Source organism: Oryctolagus cuniculus, chromosome 3, assembly GCF_051225735.1.
Source record: "Oryctolagus cuniculus isolate XC-2025 breed Fujian yellow rabbit chromosome 3, ASM5122573v1, whole genome shotgun sequence".
Taxonomy (NCBI): domain Eukaryota; kingdom Metazoa; phylum Chordata; class Mammalia; order Lagomorpha; family Leporidae; genus Oryctolagus; species Oryctolagus cuniculus.
Genome location: NC_142869.1, coordinates 118307345 through 118329495, shown reverse-complemented (window position 1 = coordinate 118329495; position 22151 = coordinate 118307345). Strand labels below are relative to the sequence as shown.

The 22151-nt window shown below is 45.0% G+C and overlaps 1 protein-coding gene across 8 annotated transcripts in view; it reads left to right on the top strand.

Moving 5' to 3' along the window:
- The window catches only part of SAP130 (Sin3A associated protein 130), an 83065-nt gene that overhangs the window by 22075 nt on the left and 38839 nt on the right, over positions 1-22151 (top strand). For 4 of the 8 annotated variants that reach the window (XM_070071035.2, XM_008258464.5, XM_008258463.5 and 1 more), the window contains exons 11-15: positions 4220-4361; positions 11435-11556; positions 12111-12413; positions 15384-15561; positions 21617-21721. In XM_070071035.2, the coding sequence (XP_069927136.1) occupies positions 4220-4361; positions 11435-11556; positions 12111-12413; positions 15384-15561; positions 21617-21721 (850 nt within the window). The remainder of the gene's footprint in view (positions 1-4219; positions 4362-11434; positions 11557-12110; positions 12414-15383; positions 15562-21616; positions 21722-22151) is intronic. The other 4 variants (XM_070071036.2, XM_070071034.2, XM_070071033.2 and 1 more) reach the window with 1 other exon arrangement.

Sequence of the window (22151 nt, the reverse complement as noted above, 5' to 3'; positions counted from 1 at the left end):
TGTAGTGGCTGTTTAGCCTGCTGTGCCACAGTGCTGGCCCTAGCAGATTTTTTCTCTAAGGCCTTGTAGCCACTGTCTCAGGATTTGTACCCGCATGGTTCTGTGTCACCAAAGCAGCCATAGACATGGAAATACAGGTGTGGATGGATCCAATAAGGCTTTACTTAGGGGCAGAGAAGGTAGAATTTCATGTGCCATGAAATTTTCTTTTGATTTTCATTGCTAAGCATTTAAAATGTAAACCCATTTTTAGCTCATCAGCCATGCAGAAACAGGCAGCAGGCTGGATTGGGCCCAGGGCCGCACTGTGCCAGTGCTTATCCTCGGGGAGGAGATCACTCCCACAGCTTCCAAAGCAGCGGCTGTGGCTTTGGAGGCAGAAGGCTGCTCTGTGGAGCCCATGAGGTCTTAGTTTCCAGCGTCCCCTGTGCCTCGAGTCTGTGACACTGAGCACATCATTTTGCTGTTCTCTGCTCCTGAACATGTGGGCCGACTGCCATGTTGTTAGTGTAGTGTGCTTTTAGAAGTAAAACTGCCTTTTGTAGAGAGAGCTCTCAGAAATGTGGTAATTGGATGCAGAGGTGTGGCTTCCCTAGCTGTTGGGTCCCAGCCTTCCTTCTGCACACATCGGGTAGGCTGTAGCTTCCTGGCCCGTCAGGCATCTGGGAGGGACTTTTCTGGAATAATGGTAGCGTGCAGGACGTGCCAGCCCTGTCTGGGTGCTGGGCTCCTCAGAAGGCGTCTAGCTGGGCTTTTTTGTGCTAGTGCTCGTTGTGACTTGGCATTGGAATGACTCATATCCCTCTGAGGTAAATTCACTTCCGTGGAAGGAAGTTTTGTGTATATGTGTATTGTTTTAGCATTAATAATTTTTTTTTGGAAAATATCATGGATTGTTCTATATTGTCCTTTCACATTGTTTTCTGGCTCTGCCTAACGGTGCCATGAGTGGTCCTCAGTGCTATAGTGATAGAGCCAAGCCCATGCTCTGAAGGTGTACGGTCAAGAACCTGTGAGTATTTGTGTGGCTACGAAGAAGAGCAGACCAGCCAAGAGGGCATGTGCCCCAGGGTGACTGTCCTGATTCCTCTTGACCTTCTGCTCAGGGCAGCATTCATGTCCTCTATGTGATCACGTTGTAGAGTAAACTCACTGAAAGTTCCCGGAGACTAGACTGTGTTCATTCCTACGTCCTGTCAGATTCATCGTCCAGTTTTGTTTTCCTTTTGTATTCTAACCCAAGTATTTCTTTGCTACATCATCATAGGGTCTCTATAAACAGTACCTCGGTTGAGAAGGTACTGTTAAAACATTATAACTATTATAGCATTAGAGCATTGATTTTCAAGTTGGGGTGTAGAAGATATGTTAGAATCACTTAAGTGACTTTTCCAAGTTACTCTCACTTTCGCCAGGTGAGGTTGCAAGTTGAGTTCAGCCGTTGTTACTAATGGGAACGTTTTAGGTCAGGGAAGGCAAGCTTGATGAATCGCCAGCTTGGATCTTCTGGTGAATGCTCGTTTCCAACTGAATGCCATCTTTTTCTTTTTTAAAGATTTATTTATCTATTTGAAAGTCAGTTCCACAGAGAGAGAAAGAGAGGCAGAGAGATAGAGCTGGTTCACTCCCCAATTGGCCGCAATGGCCAGAGTGTGCCAATGTGAAGCCAGGAGCTTCCTCTGAGTCTTCCCACGCGAGTGCGGGGGCCCAAGGACTTGGGCCATCTTGTACTGTTTTCCCAGGCCACAGCAGAGAGCTGGATCAGAAGAGGAGCAGTCAGGACTTGAACCAGCACCCATATGGGATGCTGGCACTGCACGTGGCAGCTTTTACCCACTATGCCACAGTGCCAGCCCCTGAATACCATCTTTATCTACCTCACGGTCTGGCCCACACAATGTATTCAGAGTTACAGAAGGCAGAATCAGATGAGAACATCATTCAAGGGCCGGCGCTGTGGTGCAGCGGGTTAATGCCCTGGCCTGAAGCACTGGCATCCCATATGGGCGCCGGTTCAAGACCCAGCTGCTCCACTTCCGATCCAGCTGTTAGGGCCTGGGAAAGCAGTAGAAGATGGCCCAAGTCCTTGGGCCCCTGCACCTGCATGGGAGACCCAGAAGAAGCTTCTGGCTCCTGGCTTTGGATCTGCGCAGCTCTGGCCGTTGTGGCCAGTTGGGGAGTGAACCATCGGATGGAAGACCTTTCTCTCTCTCTCTCTGTAACTCTGACTTTCAAGTAAATAAATATATCTTTAAAAAAAAGCATTCAGAAAATAGGGATTCTCTTTGAAGATAGCGTTGTGGCAGACTTAACACTTCTTGTGCTGCATATTCCTTTTGGCTTTTTTATTTATTTATTTATTTATTTTATTTGACAGGTAGAGTTATAGACAGTGTGAGAGAGAGAGAGACAGAGAAAAAGGTCTTCTTTCCGTTGGTTCACCCCCAAAATGGCCACTACGGCTGGCGCGCTGAGCAGATCCGAAGCCAGGAGCCAGGTGCTTCCTCCTGGTCTCCCATGCGGGTGCAGGAACCCAAGCACTAGGGCCATCTTCTGCTGCCCTCCTGGGCTCTATGCAGAGAACTAGATGTGAAGAGGAGCAACCGGGACTAGGACCTGGTGCCCATATGAGATGCTGGTGCCGCAGGTGGAGGATTAACCAAGTGAGCCACAGTGCCAGCCCCTCCTTTAGGTTTTTTTTTTTTAATTTTTATTTATTTATTTGTCAGGCAGAGTGCACAGTGAGAGAGAGACAGGGAGAAAGGTCTTCCTTTACCGTTGGTTCACCCTCCAATGGTCGCTGTGGCTGGCGCTCTTCGGCCAGTGCACCGCATTGATCTGAAGGCAGGAGCCGGATGCTTCTGGTCTCCCATGCAGGTGCAGGGCCCAAGGACTTGGGCCATCCTCCACTGCACTCCCGGGCCACAGCAGAGAGCTGGCCTGGAAGAGGGGCAACCGGGACAGGATCTGGTGCCCTGACCGGGACTAGAACCCGGTGTGCCAGCGCCACAGGCGGAGGATTAGCTTATTTAGCCGCGGCGCTGGCCTCCTTTAGCTTTTAATTAAAAAATTGTGCTGGGTTTTTGGTAAAAAAACCTAAAGCTTTAAAATTATGACAAGTGTCTGCTTACCATGGGTTAGATACTCTGCCAAGTGGCAGCTTCATTTCTACTGGAAGCATTATTTTCTCCCACGTTTTAGGGAGCCCAGTGAAAACACAAGGCTAACTTGCTTCTTATGAGCATCCACTCTGCTTACCTGCCTGAAGGGAAACCTGGGTGCCAGCTTCTCTCAGCATCGGCCGAAGAGTGCCATTCTAGGTGGTCAGATTGGCAGCCCACAGCCATCCTGCAGGGTTGTCCCCAGCAGCCAGCTGGGTGAGATGGTGACTGCACAGCTCAGTCCTGGTGGTCATGATACTGGACCTCATCTTAGTCTTCTGTGCTTCCGTGCCTGTCACCGGTGTAACTTGGATCTTCGCACACAAGGAAGCTGTCCCTCTTTATCTTCTGATACAGGTCATAGCTTTGCTTTGCAAATCTTCAGCCAAAGGTACAGTAAAGTGTGTCCCAGGTCAGTTACACTTTCTAGACAAAATTTGGTTGCAAGCCATAAAAAAGAGCAAAATTTAATCATCAGATTGAATTTGGAAACCCTGTCGGCATGCTGATTTTGATTTTGCTATGACATATTATCCGAAGTCACAGGACACTCAGAGGACCTTGGGAACTCTTAAGTAGTACTCTAGGGCAAGCATCCTTCATCCTTCTTCATCCAAGTCTGGATGAGACTTGGAAAGTAATTGTTGCTGATTAGCTTTTGGTTCTGGAGTAGAATTTAAGTTCTTTGCCATTTTTGTATTGAAAGTTTTTTGTTGTTGTTGTTGTTGTTTTAGCTCCTCCCACCCCACCAAAAAAAAAAAATCTCTGAGAGGCCAGGTCAAGAGGAAAGGGCCTGGTTGCTGATATTTCTGTTTCATTATTAATGTTAAGCTTTGCTTTAACAAATAATAGTATGAATATTTCACTGGCTTATTGGATTTGAATAATTCAGTCAAATATCTTCTACTCAACTTTGATTTTTTTTATTTTGATTACAACTGAAAACCCAGACTTATTTATAACTGTTTGCATTCATATGATCGCTGCTAGCCCAGAATGTTTTGGCAGGCCAGTAAACGTATGTGAGTGGTAATGCGATTGGATTTTACTATTTGTAGCTAAGGTGGTGCCTCAGCAGATCACACACACTTCTCCTCGTATCCAGCCCGATTACCCTGCAGAGAGGAGCAGCCTGATTCCCATTTCAGGTCATCGAGCCTCTCCAAATCCTGTGGCCATGGAAACCCGAAGTGATAACAGGTAGGAGGCAGTGTGTTGGTTACCCTGCCCTCTTGTGTCATTCATTGTGTTGAGTTTTCAGTAAAACAAAATGTCCCACAAATATGTCCTATGTTTATTTATATGTATTTTCAATTTTTCTCCCTGAAAATAAAACATTGCATGATTTATTTTTTAATATTATGAAAATGTGCTAATTTTTAAGCCATTCTCCTTTTGTATGCCTAATGTCCATGTTTTCTTTGTTTTATGTTTAACTTTGTATTTGAAACTAAGGGCTGTGGCCTCTTGACCTCTTACCCCTCACCACCTCCATTTATGGCTCTGAGAACCAGGTCGTTCTCTCACATGAGCACATCACAGGGATGAGAAGTGACTCCTGACCTCTCCATCCTCCGAGACTGTAGTCATGTTGAAGAGCCTAGGGGGTGCGGTTGCTTTGTAGAATGAATGTAACCATGTTTCCTCCTGGGTACATTCATGTTAGGTATTTCTGTAGAGACCCCACTTAAGTGATGCATTCTTCTCACTGTGGTAAGTCAGGGAGCTCATGCTACCCACCCCATTATTGGTTATGTTCATGCGAATTACCTAGTGAAGGGCATGGGTGCCACTTTTTTTACTCTAAAAGGCACATTTTTCTCCTTTGTAAGCAAACATTCTGTTCAAAAATACTGTTCCATGTTCTCCAGTAAACTTTTATGGATGAGCCAAATAGTAATATGATAATTTGAAAATAGTGGCTTTTTCTTTTCTTTTCTTTTTTTTTTTTATGATTTATTTATTTGAAAGGCAGAGTTACAGAGAGAGAGAGTAGGAGAGAGAGATTTTCCATCTACTGGTTCACTCCTCAGATGACCTCCAGGGGTGGAGCTGGGCCAGGCTGGAGCCAGGAGCCAGGATCTAGCAGCTTCATTTGGGTTTCCCCACTCGGGTCATCCTTGGCTGCACATTAGCAGGGAGCTGGATCAGGAGTGGAGCAGCTGGGGCTTGAACCAGCTTTCACGTTGGATACCTGCATCATAGGCGGTGGCTTAAACTGTTGTGCTGTAGCACTGGCCCCGTAGTGGTGTTCTCTGACTAGCATTTCCTCCCTGTTTATCAGTTGGCATTCTAATGTGGAGAAATGTTCTCTTATCCTCCTCCATTTACCTATTTTGTGAATTTTTTTTAAATCACACCAAGGTCGTGGATTTTATTCATCATTATAATACATTTCTTTGTTATGGGTCTCAGATTGTCTGCAGTTTGGTTCTTGGGGTTCCCTTCTGATCACTTGCGTGAGTTTTATTAGGTCCCCTCCATTCTAGTCCTGCCTTATTTTCCTGTGTTCCTCTTCAATTTTATGGAGGCCCTAGGCACTGCTGATTTTCCAAGGAGACTTTGATCATTTAGGAAGCAAGATCTAGGCACTGGCCCTGCTTACTGCCAGGAACTTCATTTCTCCTAAGCCCTTTCAGCAGGCAGCAGTGGGAAGTAGATAACATTTTTAGAACATTTTGAGTGCATGCTGATGCCTCTAGTTCAGGTCTGTTACCTTCCCCATTCCATATTTATATCTCCCTTTCTCACAGCAATTGCCCTGTCCCATATACAGTACTTCATCCATGTATATGAAGTAATTTCAGAATTGGATGCATTTTTTTTAGCTTTTATATTTGTGCTTAGTCTTCACTTAACTTTTGTTTTGTTTTAAGATTATTTATTTTGGCCGGCGCCGCGGCTCACTAGGCTAATCCTCCGCCTTGCGGCGCCGGCACACCGGGTTCTAGTCCCGGTCGGGGTGCCGGATTCTGTCCCGGTTGCCCCCCTTCCAGGCCAGCTCTCTGCTGTGGCCAGGGAGTGCACTGGAGGATGGCCCAGGTGCTTGGGCCCTGCACCCCATGGGAGACCAGGAAAAGCACCTGGCTCCTGGCTCCTGCCATCGGATCAGCGCGGTGCGCCGGCTGCAGCGCGCCGGCCGCGGCGGCCATTGGAGAGTGAACCAACGGCAAAGGAAGACCTTTCTCTCTGTCTCTCTCTCTCACTGTCCACTCTGCCTGTCAAAAAAAAAAAAAAAAAAAGATTATTTATTTTATTTGAAAGTCAGAGTTACACAGAGCAAGAAGGAGAGGCAGAGAGAGAGATCTTTGATCTGCTGGTCACCTGCCAATTGGTTATAACAGTTGGAGCTGAGCCAATCCAAAGCAGGAGCGAGGAGCTTCTTCCAAGTCTTCCCCTGTGGGTGTAGGGGCCCAAGGACTTGGGCCATCTTCCACTGTTTTCCCAGGCCATAGCAGAGAGCTGGATCGGAAGTGGAGCAGCTGGGACTCGAATCGGCGCCCATATGGGATGCCAGCACTGCAGGTGATGGCTTTACCTGCTATGACACAGCGCTAGCCTCCTAACTTTTTTTTTAATAAATTTTTTCAAATTTTATTTGAAAGGCAGAGTTACAGAAAAGAGAAGGAGAGACCGAGACAGAGAGAATGAGCTTCCATCCAGTGGTTCACTCAGCAAATGGTTGCAATAGTCATGGCTGGGCCATGCAGAAGCCAGGAGCCAGAAACTCCATCCAGGTCTGCATGTGGTGGCAGGGGCCCAACTTCTTGGGCCATCGTCTGGTGCTTACCAGGTGCGTTAGCAGAGAGCTGCATCAGAAGCTGGAGCACCCAGGACTCGAGTCAGCACTCATACAGATAGATGCCAGCGTTGCAGATAGCAGCTTAACTGGTGTGGCGCAGTGCTGGCCCTCTTCATTTAACTTTTGAAACACTGTAGTTGAATATTAAAAAGTAGCAAATAATGAGGCATGCTGATTTTGGTTCTTCACTCATTCACTGCTGTATATGAAATGGCAGCAGTGAGTTATTTGCTGACCCCATTCAGAGATCTGACACTGAACACCCTTTCTGAAATGATGTTCATCATCCTTATACGCTTCTCCATTGCAATGATGCCATCTTTCCTGATTTGGGTCAAAATCTGCCAGTTTCCATCTGACCCTTTTCATCAGTTTGCTGCTTCCTTCCTCTCAGGAAAGAGAAAGCCTTTCTTTGAATTCAGTGGTTAGGTGACCCTTTTTATAAAGTTGTTAATGAATTTCATGGCTTTGACAGTACCTGGTATCTCCATGCTTGACAATGTGACCTGGGTGAGAGATGGTGACTGGGTTCTGTTGTCCAGAGTTGAGGTTGGCTTTTTGAAGCCACATCATGCTTTGATCACTGTTTTCCACACATGTGAAAAAGTCTCCTTGCTGAGTAACAAGAGCATACTTCTTCAGATGTAGCACAATGATAGTTTCTGCTGGCTCCTGGGCTCCTCCGTGGAATGTTATTTTCAGGCTATCTTTCTTACCTTAAAATATGAACATCTGGAATTTTCTTCTGTCAAACTGCCCTCATTTGTAGCTTGTACATCTCTGGAGGGCTGATGCATGCGGGTATTCCATGCACAGAGACTGTGTAGAACCGTCCAGGTACCATTTGATGACTTCTTACTTGAACTTCCGGAACTCAGCAATTGGAACAGCACTTCATTGCTCTTTTCTAATCTCCTTGGCCTTCACGTTTGTCACAAAGCCCATTATTTTTGCAGAGCCAATGTTCTTGTTACACCATTATCTAATCTTCTGAGGCTACCTTTTTTTTTTTTTTTAAATAACCTCGCTGTTCTCTCTGCATCCCTTTCTTCTCCTTCAAACAATACAGGTGACCATGGGGGAACCAAACCTTCTGCTCCACCCTCAATTGATTGTTCTCCTCTTTTGTCACATAATTCCCTTTTTGCATCAACGAGGACTTTGTAAACTTGAGAAATCTGGTTTTCTTTTTTCTTTTTTTAAAAATTTATTTGACAGATATTTATTATAAACAGTGAGAGAGAAAGACAGAGAGAAAGGTCTTCCTTTGTTGGATCACTCCCCAAATGGCCTCCACTGCTGGAGCTGCGCCAATCTGAAGCCAGGAACCAGGTGCTTCCTCCTGGTCTCCAAGCACTTGGGCCATTTTCCACTGCCTTCCCAGGCCAGAGCAGAGAGCTGGTCTGGAAGAGGAGCAACCAGGACTAGAACCCGGTGCCCATATGGGATGCCAGTGCCGCAGGCAGAAGATTAACCAAGTGAGCCATGGCACCGGCCCCAGAAATCTGGTTTTCTTTAAAGATTTTTTTTTTTAATTTATTTGAAAGCCAGAGTGACAGAGTGAGGGAGAGACAAAGAGTTCTTTCATTCATTGTTTCCCTCCTCAAATGGCTGTAATGTCCGGGACTGGTGTAGGTCGAATCTAGGAGCCCAGAACTCCACCCAGGTGTCCTCTGTGGGCTGGCAGGGACCCCAGTCCTTGGGCCATCTTCCACTTCCTTCTCAGGGGCATTAGCAGGGAGCTGGATCTGAAGCTGAGCAACTAGTGCTCTGATGTAGGATGCCATCATCATAAGCAGCCGTTAACTTACTGCATCAGAATGCTGGCCCCCCAAAAATTTATTTAAACTTGTCTCCATTTGGATTCTTACCAGCCTGGTGTTTTTATTTATTTATTTTATGTGAAAGAAGGAGAGATAGCTTCCTTTCACTTGTTTACTCTCGAAATGCCCACTACAACCAGGGCTGGGATGGGCCAGAGCCAGAAGCCATGTGGGTGGCAGTGACCTAAGTACTTGAGCCGTCATCTGCTGTCTCCCAGAGTATTCATTAGCAGGAAGCTTAATAGGAAGCAGAGTAGCCAGGACTCGAACCAGGGTCTTCGATGGGATGCAGACATCCCAGGTGGTGACAACTTCGGTGCCAAGGCAGCTGCTCCAAAGGTGGTATTTATTTTTTTAGAAAGCTTTTATTTAATAAATATAAATTTCATAGGTATAGCTTTTAGAATACAGCAGTTCTTCCCCGCATGCCTGCCCTCCCACCCACACTCACATCCCACCTCCTACTCCTTCTCCCATCCCATCTTCATAAAGATTCATTTTTAATTAACTTTATATACAGAAGATCAATTCTATACTAAGTAAAGATTTCAACAGTTTGCATCCACGCAGACACACAAAGTAAAAAATACTATTTGAACACAAGTTTCACCGTTATTTCTCATAGTACAACTCATTAAAGACAGAGGTCCTACATGTGGAGCAAGTGCACAGTGACTCCTGTTGTTGATTTAACAATTGATACTCTTATTTATGACGTTAGTGATCACTCGAGGCTCTTGACATTAGCTGCCAAGGCTACAGAAGCCTTTAAGTCCACAAACTCTGTCATTATTTAGACAGGGCCATATGCAAAGTGAAAGTTCTCTCCTCCCTTCAGAGAAAGGTACCTCCTTCTTTGATGGTCCCTTCTTTCCACTGGGCTCTCACTCACAGAGATCTTTCATGTAGGCCATTTTTTGCCACAGTGTCTTGGCTTTCCTTGCCTGAAATGCTGTCATGGGCACTTTAGCCATATCCAAATGCCTTAAGGGCTGATTCTGAGGCCAGAGTGTTGTTTAGGGCATTTGTCATTCTATCAAAGGTGGTATTTTTAAAACCAACTTTTAACTTTTTTCAGTTCTTCCTGAGTGATAATGGGTTTGAACCCCCAAAACATCATAGTAAGTGATTTTTTAAACCATTTTCTTCAGCCAGTGAGCCAGGTAGAGCCAGTGTGAAGCGAAGGAAGGAGCATGTACTTGTGCAACCTGAGCAGGCAGCACTATTCCCCACCTCAGTGTTCTGGAAAGTTCCCCAGATGATTTTTAAATATCATTTTTATTATTGTGTGTAGGAATATTTACAGGTTTTAATATATTAGTATTATGCTGATCCCCCTTTGCCAAATACTCCTGTTACTCTGAAGTTTTATAGATTCTCTTGGATTTCTAATATAGATGTTTATATCATTAAGGACAGTTGGGGGCATGGCAAGAAGGTGTTTTCATCTTTTATACCTGTTATTTTGCTGGATAGAGTTTCCAATTAAATGTTATTGAATTAAAGGTAGTGACTGGAAATTCGTCTGAAATTCCTTTGTAGATTTGAGTAGATAACATTTTCGAAGTTTTTATTCCTATTTTGTAAGCATTTACATCATGAATAAATATTGAAATGCCATCAATTATTTTGTGCATATATTTTGCAACATTTCAAGTGATTGTTCCCCTGATTTTTTAAATATCATCTAAAACATGAATGGAAATTATAATGTTGAATCATTCTTGTCTTGACAAACCTTATTTGGTCATGATGTATTTAATTTTATATGATCTTATTTTTTTGTTAAAATATTTATTTTATTTATTTGAAAGACAGTTACATAGAAAGGTAGAGCCAGAGAGAGAGAGAGAGAAAGATATGTTTCCTATCCGCTAGTTCACTCCTCAAATGGCCGCAATAGCCAGCGCTGAGCTGATCTGAAGCCAGGAGCCAGGAGCTTCTTCCAGGTCTCCCATGTGGGTACAGGGGCCCAAGGACATGGGCCATCTTCTGCTTTCCCAGGCCATAGCAGAGAGCTGGATCAGAAGTGGAGCAGCTGGGACTTTACCTGGTGTCCATATGGGATGCTGACACTGCAGGCCGGGGCTTTAACCTACTGCGCCACAGCGCTGACCACTATATAATCCTTAATGTAATTCTGTGTAGTTATTTTTGTGTCAGTGTACAGTGAAAATTGAGATTTGTTTATTATCTTCTCATACTGTGTCCTGTTTTAGTGCTAAGGCCACATCTCAAAAAATAAGTTAGATTTTGTTTCTTCTTTTTTTGGTCTCTGAATCAATTTGTAGGAGGTTGGGATTATCTGTTTTATATATATTTGACAAAATTTGGCATTAAAAACAATTTGTAGAATTGAACACGGAAGATTTTCATTACTGAATTTGTGTGAGTCAGTTTTGTTAAATGTAAATGTTCTTTTCAAAAAGCACCCATAAAATATCTGTTTTTAGATTTATTGACATGTGGTTGTTTGCTGTATTCACTTTTTTTTTTTTTTTAATTTTACAGTCTGTCCTTTGATCTAAGAGTTTTGAAGACACGGTTTGAGAGAATCTCAGGGCAGTTACGAATGGTGTGAGGAGGGACATTTAAAGGCAAAGAACCAGTAACCACTTTGTTTCACACTGTTTCTATTCCATCCCTAGACCTTCTGTTCCTGTCCAGTTCCAGTACTTTTTGCCAACTTACCCTCCTTCTGCATATCCACTGGCAGCACACACCTATACCCCAATTACCAGTTCGGTGTCCACTATCCGACAGTATCCAGGTATAAACAAGTCCCACTTTTAAAATGACTTTGCATTTTAATTTTTTGCTAGCAATGAGATACAAATTGATTAGGCCTTATTTCTAGTATGGGAATTAATTATTCTAGGTTCAGATTTCCAGATTCAGATAAGGCTAACATATCTGAAGGTTGTATAAGGGCTTAAATCACCATGTTGATGATCTTTGAAAAGATCATATGAAAAGGTAGTGTTGGTAATAGTTGCATAGTTTTATCCCACCCTGCGGATTATCATGTAAATAATATTTGTTAGTTCTTAAACTTGTATACAGGTAGAATGGATAGAGCTATACTCTTAGGAATCTTCTGTTGTTTTGTGAGATACTGTTATGTGTTTTCAATTTTAGTGCAATTATGTTTAGCTATCACCATTCTGACTTAGAAGTAGTGTTTTGCTAATCCAGGAAAAGCAGTCTGGAAGTCTCAGAGTTTGCATATTCTTTTCCTGTAGGATCCTTGGCTAACTTTGGGCATTTGAAAGTCATTCAGATTGTGCCACTAGTACCTTTAATCACACTTTGCATCATTTTTAGTTTCAGCTCAGGCTCCAAACTCTGCCATCACAGCTCAGACTGGTGTTGGAGTAGCATCTACAGTCCACCTAAACCCCATGCAGTTGATGACAGTGGATGCGTCACATGCTCGACATATCCAGGGGATCCAGCCAGCACCCATCAGCACGCAGGGCATCCAGCCAGCACCCATTGGGACGCCAGGGATCCAGCCTGCACCAATTGGCACCCAGGGCATTCACTCAGCCACCCCACTTAGCACACAGGGTCTTCAGCCTGCTCCGATGGGTGCTCAGCAGCCACAACCTGAAGGAAAGACCTCAGGTAATTTTAACTTTTTTGTATGAAAAGTGGCATAGGGTAGGGAAATAAACCTGGGTTTTAATCTGGCTCTGCCGCTTGCTGACTTTGGGGTCTTGAGAAGTTTCTGTAGGCCTTAATTTCCTCTTTGTAACATGAGTCACTTAGAACTTAGCGTCAGGGACATTGTAAACATTCAGACTAACATATATAAACAGATATAAATGTTTGCTCAATAATGAGAAGCATTCCATAAAAATCTCTTAGTTTATGGGGCAGATTCACCTTACAAGTAGTGTTCTCATTCATCTTAGATCTTCAGAGTTATATGTAAAGTGTGAAATCTTATCCTCATGTTAGCTAATGATGTCAGTGCATTTAAAAAGAGATACAAGGGTGGATATTGTGGCAGAGCAGGTTAAGGCATCACTTGGCAATGCCTGTATCCCATATCAGAGTGCTGGTTCAAATCCCAGCTCCTCTGCTTCCAGTCTAGCTTCCTGCTAATGTGCCTGGGAAGACAACAAATGATGACCCAAGTACTTGAGCCCCTGCCAACTTGGAGACCCAGATGGAATTCCAGGCTTCTGGGTTTGGCCTGACTCAGCTCCGGCAGTTGCAGCCATTTGAAGGATGAACCACTTGATGGAAGGTCTCTCTGTCATTCTGCCTTTCAAATAAGTAAATAAATCTGAAAAAAACAATACTAGTGGAATAGGCATTTTGGAAAATGGAATAAATCACTGTGAATGGAATATTGATTAGCTGTTTTTCTGATGTAGTTAAAAGACTTTATCAGATGGAATATTAATCTTAGTTATCATTGTGGCAGTGGGCATTTGGCCTAGCAGTCAAGATACTGGTTAAGACAACCCCATTCCTCATCAGAGTGTCTGGGTTCCGTTCCTGGCTTCACTCCCGACTCCAGTTTCCTGGTAATGCAGACCCTGGGAGGCTGCAGTGGTAGCTCAGGTGCTTGGGTTCCTGCCATACCATGTGGGAGACCTGGATTGGTTTCCTTGCTCCTGGCTTTGGCTCCCAGGCCAAGGCCATTGCAGGCATGGGAGAGCATGCCATGTTTCTTTCTGTTTTTTTGTATCTGCTTCTCAGATAAATAAGTAAGTATATAAAGTTTTAAAAATGGGGATAAAGGTGATAACATTATTATAAATGGTAAAAGTGTACTGGATATTTTACAAAAAGAAAAAAAAAAAACAGCTGTTGAGGAAAGGATTTTGAAATTTTTCACCATAAAGGAATAATAACTCAGGGCCCTGATTTGAACATTACATGATTTGAACTATCACATGGTATATCTTACTATGTATATTCAATTTTCATGTGTCAGTAAAAGGTAAAAAAATTTTTTTAAGATTTATTTTATTTTATTTGAAAGGCAGAGTTACATAGAGAGAGGGAAGGCTTTTCCATCTACTTGTTCACTCCCCAAATGACCTCAATGGCTGGGCCTGGGCCAGGCTGAAGTCAGGAACCAGGAGCTTCTTCCAGATCTCCCTCATGGGTACAGAGGACCAAGGACTTGGGCCATCCTCTGCTTCTTTCCCAGGCTATTAGAAGGGAGGTGGATCAGAAGTGGAGCAGCCGGGACTCGATCCAGCACCCATATGGGTTGCCAGTGTTGTAGGTGGTCACTTAACCTGCTAAACCTTAACACTGGCCCCAAAAATAAAATTTTGTAAATATTTACTTGAAAGAGCAACAGAGAAAGAGAGCTCTTCTATCCACTGGTTCACTCCCCAAATGACCTCAATTGCCGGGGCTAGGCCAGGCTGGAGCTTCTTCCAGGTCTCCCACATGGGTACATGGGACCAAGGACTTGAGCCATCCTCCACTTCATTCCCAGGCTATTAGCAGGGAGCTGGATCAAGAGTGGAGAAGCCAGGACTTGAATCAGCACCCACATGGGATGCCAGTGCTGCTGGTGGCAGCTTAACCCACTACACCTTGATGCTGGCCCCCAAAATAAAATTTTAAAATATTTATTCATTTGAAAGGCAGAGCAAGAGAAAGAGGGATCTTCCAACTGCTGGTTCACTCCCCAAATGTCCACAACAGCCAGGGCTGGGCCAGGCCAGAGCCAGAAGCCAGGAGCTCCATCCCAGTTTCCTGCATAATTGGCAGGGACCCAAGTACTTGGACCATCTGCTGCTAGCTTCCCTGGTGTATTAGTAGGGATCAGAATCAGAAGCAGAGCAGCCAGAATTTAGACTGATGTTCTTTTTTTTTTTTGTGACAGTGAGAGAGAGAAAAGTCTTCTTTTGCCATTGGTTCACCCTCCAATGGCTGCTGCGGCCGGCACGCTGCAGCCAGCGCACCATGCTGATCCGAAGGCAGGAGCCAGGTGCTTCTCCTGGTCTCCCATGGGGTGCAGGGCCCAAGCACTTGGGCCATCCTCCACTGCACTCCCTGGCCACATCAGAGAGCTGGCCTGGAAGAGGGGCAACCGGGACAGAATCTGGTGCCCCAACCGGGACTAGAACCCGGTGTGCCGGCGCCGCAAGGCGGAGGATTAGCCTATTGAGCCGTGGCGCCATGTTCTAATATGGGGTGCTGGCATTGCAAACCATGGCTTATCCCAGTGCACCTACAACACTGACCTCCCAAATTAAAAATTTCTTAGAATTAAAGAATGACAAGAATCATATAAGTAAAAATGTAAAGGTACCTAATAGAGTGAGATACTATGTTAGATAGTCTGTGTACTGCTTTGTGTATCTTTTCTCATTCAGTAGTGACTGTGATTATGAAGTGGACATAGTGGAATTGATCATGTTCATCAGTACTTAGAAACCTCCCACTGTGCCATCTGCTTTCAGACAGATACACACTGTTCTCCTGTGCCGTTTCCTGAAGTTGGATACTTACCTAATGCAAGTGGTCTAATCATTTTGTTATGTCTTAATGACATTTTAGTGACGTTTCTTCTCTGTCTCTCTCCTGGTTGTTCTCTCCTGCCTTCTTGTCTTTTTCCAGCAGTGGTCTTGGCAGATGGAGCCACAATTGTAGCCAACCCTATTAGCAATCCATTCAGTGCTGCTCCAGCAGCAACAACCGTGGTGCAGACCCACAGTCAGAGTGCCAGCACCAACGCTCCAGCCCAGGGCTCGTCACCCCGGCCAAGCATACTCCGGAAGAAGCCTGCTACCGATGGGTAAGTAAACCGGGTGCTGGCAAGTGACACCTCTGGTCCTGGATGTAACTGGTACAAACAGCAAGTGCTCCTACCCAATGCTGGCAGAAAGCTGACCACAGAGTTATTAAGTAGAACCTTGCTCAGCTCAGCCCATAGGATGTTAAGATGATCAGGTCAGAGAGGTATCAGTTTCTAAGTGTCTAATGGACACTGTTTAAAACAATGACCATTAAAGTAGCTAATAATTACTTTGTAAGGCTTTTCTACATAATTACGTTAATGTGTACTGTGTATGTTATCTCATCTTTCAGCACTCTGGGTTGACTCACATTGAGTGGCAGGCATGGTTTTGTGTTGCCAACTCGGCCTCTCACTTAGTGGGACAAAGGGGACTTCACATGCTGTGCTGCTGGGTATAAACCTTCTGGACTGGGAGATGACCAGGCATGTTTGAGAGGGCAGAATTGAGGACGACAAGAGCAGAAGAGGAAGCACCAGCAGCAGCACTTGAGGTAGCAAGCACATAGGCAGGTGATGCCCCCTCAGCTGTCAGGAAGCAGACCGCTACTCCTACGTAGCAGAAACCTGGGAACCATTCTCATCTGAATTGCCGAATCTTCAGAAAGACCAAGAACGGGTAGAAATGGGGGTGAAGGAAGGCATCTGCTCTTTTAAGGAGAGTAGACTAAAATCTGTTTGATAAGTGGGTAGAACCCAGATCCTGGAGCCTCTTCCCTACCCATACCATGGGATGTACTGCAGGAGGCTGGATTTTTTTTTTTTTTTTTAAGATTTATTTATTTATTTGAAAGAGTTACACAGAGAGAGGAGAGGCAGAAAGAGAGAGAGAGAGAGAGAGAGAGGTCTTCCATCTGATGGTTCACTCCCCAATTGGCCACAATGGCTGGAGCTGTGCCAATCTGAAGTAAGGAGCCAGGAGCTTCTTCCAGGTCTCCTACATGGGTGCAGGTGCCCAAGGACTTGGGCCATCTTCTACTGCTTTCCCAGGCCATAGCAGAGAGCTGGATCAGAAGTGGGGCAGCCAGGACTAGAACCGGTGCCCATATGGCATGCTGGCGCTTCAGGCTAGGGCTTTAACGCACTGTGCCACAGTGCCGGCCCCAAGGCTGGAGTTTTAAACACTGTAGATTGCCCACTAGGATCAACCAGCACAGCTTAGGGCACAAGTATTTTTGTAAAAATAGATTGAGTCATCAGCCATGTATGGAATGCTGAGATTTCCCGTCTGCTTCCCTTTTTAGCTGACAGAACCTGGGCATTTGGATTTGACTATCTAAATAGAAAGTAAAGACTACTTTCCTTCTGAGCAGTCTGTCCAGCCCAGGTGGGACGCTCTAAAGATACTGACGGGTGAAGGCATTTGGCGTAGCTTTTAAGGCGCCACGTGGGATGTCTGCATCCTACATCAGAGTGCCCGGGTTCGGGTCCCAGCTTCACTTCTGATTCCAGCTTGCTGCTACTGCCCGCTCTGGAGGGAGCACATGATGGCTCAGGTAGGTGGGTTCCTGCCACCCATGTGGGAAACCTGTATTGAATTCCTGGCTCTTAGCTTCAGCCTGGCCCAGCCCTGGCTGTTACCAACACCTGGGGAGTGAACCAATGGATTGGAGATCTTTCTCCCATTCCCTCCGTCTTTCCCTCCCAGTCTCTCCACCTTTTAAATAAAGTGAATAAATAAAAAGATACACTAAGGTTTCCCTTTGAACAGAGGTGAGATCACCCTTCAGTAAGCCTCCTGGTAGTAAAGCCCAGTGCTTCCAGCCAGCTCTTCAACCCCCCACGCCCAGGTGCGAGCAGAACCAGGAGAAGCGAGGTTTCCGAGGGTTCCCCCTCACTCGAAGATAACAGGAGCTACAGTAAACATACCCAGGATAGGATGTGGCAAGACACAGTGGCCAGGTAGGGAAAATAAAACTGAAAACAAGTGGACAAACACAAACAAAAACTGAATTTGAATTGATGCTTGAGGATGCCAGTAGTAGCTTCAGAAAGAAAAACTTGCATCCCTGAAACCAGAACACAGTGCCATACAAAGGAGCGTTCAGAGGGCTGAAGCACGTGTCCTGAATTGTGACGTTTGATGCCAGAAATTAACACTCAGTAGAAGAGCTGGAAGATAAAGACGTCTCAAAACTGAACCAAAAAGACAAAGTAGAAAAAATGATAAGACAAAGAAGCAGTTCAGGGGATCTAGCCTCCAGATAATAGGGGTTCAGCCAGAGTGTTGGGAGAAGGAAGGGTCAGTCACAAAGTAATCCACAGAAAATGACCCACACCGACGCGCATGAATTTCCTGATTATGAAAATTGCAGCAGTGGAGACAGAGGCGCCGCCTTTGCCCACACTCCTTCATCTCTCAAAGCCCCTTTGCTCTGCCCTGTGTTACTCCATCTGTCATCACAGGGGTCACCTGTGCCTTTATCGCTTCCTTATCCAGGCCATCTTGCTTCACACCTGCCCCTTCCTCAGGGACTCCACTTCCCCTGCAGCTCTCCACAGTTGTGGCTGCCTATCTTCTACCTCCTGTTTCTTTTCTTTCTTTCTTCTTCTTCTTTTTTTTTTTTTTTTTTTGACAGGCAGAGTGGACAGTGAGAGAGAGAGAGAGCGACAGAGAGAAAGGTCTTTCTTTTGTTGTTGGTTCACCCTCCAATGGCCGCTGCGGCCGGCACGCTGCGGCCAGCGCACCACGCTGATCCGAAGGCAGGAGCCAGGTGCTTCTCCTGGTTTCCCATGGGGTGCAGGGCCCAAGCACTTGGGCCATCCTCCACTGCCTTCCCGGGCCACAGCAGAGAGCTGGCCTGGAAGAGGGGCAACTGGGAAAGAATCCAGCGTCCTGACCAGGACTAGAACCCGGTGTGCTGGCGCCGCTAGGCTGAGGATTAGCCTATTGAGCCGCGGCGCCCGCCACCTCCTGTTTCTTAACTTGGAGTGGGGAGACTGTCCTGGTCGTGCCTCATTGCCATTTTTACCAAAGTCTTTGATCTGTAATTAAATTTCATACAGTTGACAGTTAAAAAAGTAGTTTTACATAGTCAAGTTATTCTGGGAACATGGAAAGTTTTCCAGTAACTGAGTGAGTATCCATTTTAAAATTCCAATTAATTGAAATGCTGTAATGTTGAAAATGTTCCTCAGTTCCCCCTGCCACATTTCAGGTGCTGAGTGGTGCCAGTGGCTCCCATGTTGGACAGGGCAGGTCTCGAGACTTGACCAGATTGAAGCTTGATTTTTCCCAAAGATGATTTTCCAGCTCCCTGACCCCCAGGTGCTTGAGTGCTCCTCCCTGCTTGCTCCCTGAGTGGAGAACACACGGTGTTGGCTTCAGCAGCACCCAAGTCCAGCGGCCTTGCTGGACCTCTTCTTGTGCTCCCGTGTCCCGTAGCCCACGTATCACTTCCCGCCTCCCTCCCCACAGTAACCCTATGTGAACGGCCCCATTGGGAGCCTTAATCCACTGCTCCAGCCACCTGTTTGCTTATGTTCGATCAGTCCTTTTGGGTCCTTTCTCTCCCACCCTTATTTGAACTGTGGTCACTTAACATCATTTCCTGGCATACAACCTGTGGTTCCTTCCACCTCTTTTTGCTTTGTCAAGACCAAATTAAATCCAACTTTCTGCCTCATGTGTGACTGGCACGTGTGCTGAGGTTGTGGCAAGGAAAACCACCATGCTGACTGGCCTTGCTCAGCCTCGGAAACCTCTGCTGGGACCTTAGGGTGAGCCACCAAGTATGCTTTCTCATTCCACTTTCCTGAACAGCTATTTTGTGTTTCTTCCTATCAAAAATTACAGGCCTCCTCTCCTCTCCAGTCTTCCCTCGTAACTGATGAATTTGAGAAAATAAAAAGAGAATTTCCACAGACTGCAGCTATCAGTCTGCTTACCCGCCATCCTCAGTGTCCACTCGCTGCTCCCCTTCCCCATCTCTCTAGGACAGCTCTCGGGGCTCCTCCCCAAAGCACCCACCTCCTCCTCTTCTCTTGCTGACTCCAGATCATTGCTCTTGCTCTTCTCCCTCTTTCCCCTCTATTGTTGTTCTTGCTCCTGGATAATTCACAGAAGAATTATAAACACCACTTTGCTCTACCATGTACTCTCCACCATCTGTGTGTGCCGCTTTTGCTGTCTTTTGCAAAGTAAATAAAGGAGTTGTCTGTTTGCTATCTCCAATTCTGCCATTCTGTATCTTTAAAAAAACATTGAAGAGTGGAAATCAACACAGATAACAGCTGCATGTACAGCCTAATTCCTGGGTGTGAAATCACAATTCCCAACCACCACGTGGGTTAAGAACATGACCAGCACTTTTCTTTTCCTTTTCCTTTTCTTTCCTTTCCTCCCGCTCCCTCCCTCCCTCCCTCCCTCTCTCCCTTCCGTCAGTCAGTCAGTCAGTCCGTCTGTCCGTCCGTCCGTCCATCCGTCCGTAGAGTTAGGGAGAGACAGAAATGTCGCCCATCCACTGGTTCACTCCTGCAATGGCTGGAGCTGTGCCAATCCAAAGCCAGAAGCTTTTTCTGGGTCTCCCACATGGTTGCAGAGGTCCAAGCATGTGGGCCATCCTCTGTTGCTTTCTCAGGCCATCAGCAGGGAGCTGGATTGTTGGTGGAGCAGCTGGGACTCAAACTGGGACCCATATAGGATGCTAGTGCCACAGGTGGAATCTTAAACCTATACACATACTGTGCCACCCCCAGCACTTTCTTCAGAAGGTAACTAGATAGCCAGCCTAGGTTTTGATTGCATGGAGAATCCTATGCAGTATTGTGTGTGTACTTTTGTGTTCTTCTGACTTCTTCCACTTGTTTTTAGTGTCATTCATCCAACCATCACTGCAAGTGATTGCAGTTTTTTTCATTGCTACATAAAATACTATTATATAACAGTACTGTACTTTATTCATGGTTATTTTGCTTGTTTCCAGGTTCTGCCTAGTGATGTCATCCTGAATGTTTTTGTACATTGCTTTTAATTCATATATAAATGTGTTTCTAATATATACTGAGGAAGGGATTTGCTGGGTTATAGATTGTGCTTAATTTCAACTCGGGTAGATTAAGTACCTGTGGTATTTCCAAGTGGTTATATCCATTTGCCCTCTCCCAGATGTGGGCATCACTCATCAACACTTTTTACTGGCACTCTTTTTTTTATTTTCTTCTTTGAGAGGCAGAGAGAGAGTGCTTCCATATGCTGCTTTGTTCCCTGAATGCCAAAGCTAGAAACTCATCCAGGTCTCCCACAAGGGTAGCAAGGACCCAACTACTTGAGCCAGCACCTGCTGCTTCCCAGGGCACACATTAGTAGGAAGCTGACATTAGGAGCTGGAGCCAGGAATTGAACCCAGGTGCTTTGATGTGAGATGTAGTCATCTTGACCAGTAGGATACTTACCTACCCCTGGCACTCTCTATTAGTGGTATATATCATTAAGCTTTTTTCTTTGTTTTGATTTTCTTGTGATTTTGTGAGGATAGGAGGAAGGTGGCCAAGAGGTGGTCGTCTTTGGTTTTTCTTTACCTTTTATCATGAAAATTTTAAACATAGTAAAACTTAGAACATATGACTTTGTACTTCAATTATCAGTTTGTTTGTTTACAACCAATTTTGTATTATCTGTGTGCCCAACCACCCACCTACTCCTTCTACCAGATATATATATATATATATATATACACACACACATATATATATATATATATTTCTTCCAATTTTCCAGTGATGTCTTTAGTCGGCGTGACTCTTAAGATTCTTGTATATAGCTTTCTTCCATGTCACTTTTTCTTGCAGTTTATTTGTTGAAGAAACTTGGCTTTGTCTGTTTCGCTTCCTGGCAGGGAGTGGGGAGGGATGAGATAGGGACCTGCTGTATTTTGTTGAAAGCCTTTTAGTACTATTTGGCTTTTTCGATAATATCTCTGTGTTATGCACTTAAAAATACCTCATTGGTGTAGTGCTTTTATGTTGTCATGAATCTGCCTCGTAAACGCTGGCCTTGTACTTATCCTTTCATGCCCTCAGACTGCTATTTCAGTGTTTGTCTTATCTCTTTCAGAATGGCAGTTCGGAAAACCCTCATTCCTCCTCAGCCTCCTGAAGTGGCTAGTCCTCGAGTGGAGAGCTCCATGCGGAGTACGTCCGGGTCACCTAGGCCTGCAGGGTGAGCACACCCAGCGTCCTTATCACTCGTGCTTCAGTTCCAACTTCACGTGGTTTTCTCATGTGCATCTTTCCACATGTCCTTCCTAGCTATGTGACGTGAACACATTTCTCAACTGCACTGAGCCCCATTATCAGGGTATACTGATAATATCTGCCCCATACGATTCTCAAGTATTTAAATGAAATGATGTATTTAGAGCAGTACCTTCTGTGTAGTAAACACCCACTTGCTGCAGTTATCAAAAATGGCATTATGGCAGTAGTTTAATTCCAGATGTAATGTTGTTTTGGAAAAGATGATCAAATTATAAAAATATTTAAAGCATAGTCAGAATCATTGTTCTCTTCCCCACTGACCTTGTCAGTCTCATTCCCCAGAATAATATTGATTTGTAATATTTTTATTAAGTATTTTTCACTTTTTTTTT